The sequence below is a fragment of the Vicia villosa genome, unplaced genomic scaffold, assembly GCF_029867415.1.
Source record: "Vicia villosa cultivar HV-30 ecotype Madison, WI unplaced genomic scaffold, Vvil1.0 ctg.003593F_1_1, whole genome shotgun sequence".
Taxonomy (NCBI): Eukaryota; Viridiplantae; Streptophyta; class Magnoliopsida; order Fabales; family Fabaceae; genus Vicia; species Vicia villosa.
In genome coordinates, this window is record NW_026706249.1 from 14169 (window position 1) to 19589 (window position 5421).

General features: G+C 34.1%; 1 protein-coding gene across 1 annotated transcript; it reads right to left on the bottom strand.

Annotated features, from left to right (window-relative positions):
• Positions 1-515: 515 nt before the first annotated feature.
• On the bottom strand, positions 516-4819 carry LOC131641251 (cyclase-associated protein 1-like). The gene is made up of 10 exons (XM_058911555.1): positions 4389-4819; positions 3173-3341; positions 3032-3096; positions 2292-2592; positions 2069-2219; positions 1849-1958; positions 1702-1757; positions 1546-1602; positions 1187-1330; positions 516-970 (listed from the first exon to the last, which is right to left on the bottom strand). The coding sequence occupies exons 1-10, from the start codon at positions 4659-4661 to the stop codon at positions 884-886; spliced, it is 1413 nt and encodes a 470-aa protein (XP_058767538.1). The 5' UTR covers positions 4662-4819; the 3' UTR covers positions 516-883.
• Positions 4820-5421: the final 602 nt, after the last annotated feature.

Here is a 5421-nt window from a genome sequence, read left to right on the forward strand (position 1 = left end):
ATTTTCACAAGTTGTTCAACATAACCAAGTTTCATTAATGTATTTTAATTCAAAGTACTAAACATAATATAATGATAATAAAAAAATATTCATATTTATTTAAATAGGCCGGCCTGATAGGCTTAAAAAAAATTTTTAGGGCCTGAGGCCTAGCCTAGGCCTTTTAACTAAATAGGCTTATAAAAAAAACCTAAGCTTTTTCTATTTAAAAATAATGTATGGTCTGACCTGAGCATATATAGGCTAGTCTGTAGACCCCTGTTATCGGCCTCACCTATTTTGAACAACAGTCACAGCCATTGTCCATGTTAAACTACACTCTGTACTGCCTCCGTCTCAAATTAATTGATCAAGTTGATCAATTAAAAATATTGTCTCAAAGTAATTGTTCCAATTGATCAATTAAAAACAATTCATACATATTTTTAAACTGGAAGGAAAAATATTTTAACTAAAATACTATTATCATATATTGGCAAAACTCAAATTTATCATAAATACAAACTAGAAGTTACTAATTTGAATTATACAAATAGCATTAATTAAGTACATTGTTCTGTCCTCAAATATGCAAACCTTGAGAATCAAACCAAGATATCGAACACAAATGTATGGGTCTTTCGAAACCTGATAGTTCAATTGCAAAGTGCATTGAACAAAAGAAAAAGCTCAAGCAGAAGCAAACTCTGACACACAACCAAAAAAACTGAATGGTTCCACAAGCCACAGAAAAATAACAAGCACAGACAGCCGAGCAAGAATATGTATGGTAAACTAGATGATTGTAAATGAATCAGAGAAACAAGGAATTGAAGCCACTCCCACAGCAATCCAAGGAAAGATGATGTAAAAATAATGAGAAACTCTCGATTGCCCTTCAACTTTAACCACCTGAGTGAGAAGCTGGAGTAGTTTCAAAACGGCCTTCCTTGAATACATGAATGTACTGTTGTGGCAAAGAATGCTCCACCTGAAACATAAGAAACTCTCACGCATTTTACAATATTTTGTGGTTAAAGCAACAAATTTGCCTTCAAGAAAGTATGGGGAAAAGAGGCAAGGCTCTATTGAAATTGAGAGCACCATTGTTTAGATGATGAGGAGCCAAACTTGGGATTAGTAGATTATAGGATACAAACAACAGTAAAACTAGTGTTAAATATAGAAATGGAGCGTGAAAACATACCCAATCACCATCAGACTCGGCGCTAGGAACTAATACATTGATCTCACTTGACTTTGCTGTGGATATGGATGTTTCTAAAGAGTCTTTGCCCAGATATAACTGGCAGCCAGAGGTGTTGTCCACCGAAATTGTAGGAGCTGAACCCTATTATTTGTGAAAGCAAGCATAAGTTTATGTAAATCATATTAGATGTATCAATCAAGTACACATATTTATTATTAAATCTTTGTCTTTTTCACCTCACCGGTTATAACATTAGTTGACACACTAGCAAAATATTGGGCTAAATAATATAGATTGAATCGGACATGCCTAGGAATTGATGTGATTCGAAAAAGAAGAAGGAGGAGTCAAGGTACCTGGCATTGAACCTCAACCCCATTACTGTTTACAATCTCACAAGCTGCAACAACGTCCTACATTATAAAACCAAAAACTGAATTGGCATTTTCATCTACAAGAAATGATTTCATGATCTAATATTATAAAATCTCTAATTATAATGTCTTGCGAACCTGAAATACAACTCCCATCTTTTTGCAATTGTCAATAGTTATATTATTGACCTTGCCTGCAAAAATAGTTAAAAGTGATTTGGCCTTTTTTCATCAAGTGATAGGATAGCAAATTCAGAAAGAAGCGCATAATATAATTATGAATACCTTGAATCTGCAACACGGAGTTTTTACATCCATAAACATATACAGACTGTTTTGCATCACAATCTTCAATGATAAGACTTTTCTGCTCAATTTGATTCTCAACAACCCACCTACAGTATCAAGCAATTAGTTAGGTAAAGGATATGTGGACTAGTGAAATTGGGACATTGAATTTAATATACATCATAGCAACTAAAGCATAACCACACTATAAACCTACTTGCGGCCCATTTGAAGTTCGAATTTCGGAGGTACTACTTTAGCAACTGCACGTGAAACAGCGTGACTTTCTTTTACAGTACTGCCGCCAACAATTCCAGCTCTATCTGTGCGATTCTTAGTCTTCATATCATCCGTAACCTTTCTCAGACCTATAAGGTAAAGTTTATAATTCATAAAGGATGAATATTCAATCAAAATAGTACAGAGTAAGAATAATCTACCTGACGTGACATTTCCTGTACCAATCTCTTGAAAAACAGCCGACATTCCCACTTTTGGCTTAGAAGATGAAGCCTGAGATGATTCAGGACTAAAGAGAGACGCAGGCGGAGGAGGAGGGGCAGAAGGTGCACTTGAAGGATTAGCTTTAGATGGAGCAATTACTTTTCCTGTTTGACTCCATACCGGGCCTAAAGGATGGAAGCTTTTCACATAATCCCTCAAACCAGGTACATACAACTCTTTCAAAGCTTTGACCCACTCAACATGATTTGGGTCTTTGTTTCTGTACTCAACAAGTACCTGAGTATCACAATAAAAGTAAGGAAAGATTAGTATCCTTTACTCTTAAAATAGCAGTGAGATAAGAAAGTGCAAGGAAAACTTTTGTATGCTAGTGTAAGATCATTATACAACACTCTGTATTTAAAATGTTAAAATATAAGCCAATTGCAAATCAAGTTTTCAAAATCAAAATTAATGAGTATAAGCATATAAATATTAAGGCTATTAATCATCCTTCATGTCTTTTCTCTGCCATTAAGGACTTGTAGCTCAAGAAGTGGATAGACATGCATTTTGAAGTAGTTAGAAACTATTTTTGATTCAAGATTCAACAACACTATTGTATTCATAAAATATTAAGAAATTCCATCACTTGCATGGAATTCTGTATTTTCATCCTATATGGAAGAACTATCATGAAAGTTGCCCAAGACAAATCAACAAGCATCAAGAGTACCTTGTTGCTATAAAACTCAGCCATTTGCCAACTTTCTTCAACATGTGCAATGGGCATACTCATACCTTGAAAAAATACATAAGATTCATAAGATACCAAAAGTTAAAGATTCATCCTAGAAAAGAATTACCATGCACCTACCACAATCCTTCCCGGTATATGCAATCCATGCTACAGCTGAGAGACTGTCAACAGAAGCCTTCAAGTGATTAAAAAAATCAGATCTCCTTCCTTCTGTCAATGCAGCAGCTTTCACAATCACTTCATTCAATGGTTTCAAAAACTCAGCCAGCCCAGCAGGGTTAGGTTTCTGCACATAACTGATGATGTGAGAAGACATATACTCCAACGAACATAAAAACTTTAAGTATGAAAAATTAAATGTGCTTTCTTTTCTCCTAACTACATTCAATTTCTCTTGGCCATAAACAGCTAGCTATGTATTTCTTTTAGAGAAATCCTAGTACACTGTGCATTCTTGTTTTGAAAAGCATCGGATGCAATAGTCATTTGGGATAAAATTCAAAGCCAGCTAATTATGTTTAGTTAATTTTCCTATGCTATAGAATTGATTCTCCCAGCTGATAAGGGTTTCTTGTTTTTCCATTATAGCAGGTCTTTCCCACTAGATTCATACAAATATCCCTAACATCAATTCAACCAAATGGGAACTCAATACTTTACCACGTAGTCTTTTAACACCTCACAAACCCAATTTCAAAATCTCATTTTCAACATTATATTTTCCCTTCATTTGTATTTTCCCCCACCCAGATGAGAACACAATACTCCCATTCAGAAACATAAATTTAACAGCAAAATTACACAATCAAGAAAGAGGAAAATGATAACCTTGATAAAAATGGCAAACCCATATCCTCAACTGCATCGAAACCTATGGTTCATTAGACCATTTTCCATTCTAACAACTAAAACTCCAAAACATTTTTTCTTTTATTCCTCTTTCATCCATTGATTCTCTATTAAACTTCCCCAATTCATGCTACATTAAAAAACCCTACCTAACAATTAACAATGGACCTTCAACATTCTTCCTAAAAGCATGACAGGTAAAACATGCAGCAAATCCACATAATCCATAAACACCATTAGAGATATTTGAATCAAAATAATTCTGAGAAAAAATTTCACGCCATCACATTCAGTTCTCTAGGTATTGGATTCAGTTCCAGCACCATTACCAAAGTATCAAGCACAAACATAATGTTATTAAAAAAAAATAACACGGCAATGCAATATTATCACGATTTCTTCACAATGTGGCACGAGAAATTCAAATCCATCAATTCAACACCAACCTAATCAAATTTTCATCGAGGCACAGAAATCAACGAACCTGAGTTTGCTTGAGCTTAATCAAAAGCTCTTTCTGAACAGAGAAAGCTTCCTGTATCCTATTGGTGACCTCCAACACCTGTCCCCCAATAATCTCCGCAGCTCTGGAAACCCTGCCGAGATATTGATCGATCAGATCGCCGAATGCAACAACGGACGGATCGAGTGCCGCATCGGAAGCGTCGACCGGCGAGGTGGCGGGATGAGCTCCGGTAGATATCGCCTCCAGGCGCAACACCGCCGATTCCAATCGCTGTATGAGCTTCTCATCCATGGTGATCGGAAGCCGTTTTTTTTTCGGTGAATAAAATGAAATGAAACAGATCTGGTGAAGCTTTAGATTATGAAGCCGTTAATTCTTTATTGTTTTTTTGTTTTGAGGATATTTTTAAAAATAGTTATAGGAAAAACAATTTATTATTATCAACAAAATAAATGAAGGAAAACCACTTTATCTTACTTTGTGCGCTGCGTGGGGTTGGGTTTTTTTGCATTTGATAAAGCATGTTAAAAAGGAATTTCTGAAAAACCACGTGTCATGTCATGCGCACATAGTTATGGATAGGAGAATTACGTAACTGGGCTTTTCATAAACACAAATTTATTGCACATTCATAAATGGATAATATATTAATATGTTGTACTCTCGTACAAAAGAAGTTAAGTTTCCTATAAAAAAATTACTACCCCTGTTTTTTATTATAAATCATTTTAAACTTTTCACAGATTAAGAAAAATAATAATTATTGTATGAAAATGAGAAATTATGAAGATTTTTATAAAATTATTCTTCATTAATGACATGTGGAAGATAAATTTATATAATTGAAAGGAGAGAGAATAATAAATATTTAAGGATATAATAAGAAAAATAACATTGATTATTCATTGAAATTGTAAAGCGACTTATATTTAAAATACAAATTATTTTTTCAAAACAACTTATAATAAAAAACAGAGAGAGTATGAGTTAAGTTATTAAATTTGAGTAATTATTTTTGTAACCTTGAAATTGTAAGTTTAGACCATTTTAT

Bases quoted from the DNA above. Each gene is read 5' to 3' on its own strand.
- LOC131641251 (XM_058911555.1), bottom strand. From the start codon at position 4,661: ATGGATGAGAAGCTCATACAGCGATTGGAATCGGCGGTGTTGCGCCTG. The intron at 1,603-1,701 runs GTTCGCAAGACA...TTTATAATGTAG, and splicing joins AGATGGGAGTTGTATTTCAG to GACGTTGTTGCAGCTTGTGA. The intron at 1,331-1,545 runs GTACCTTGACTC...CACAAATAATAG, and splicing joins GGGTTGAGGTTCAATGCCAG to GGTTCAGCTCCTACAATTTC.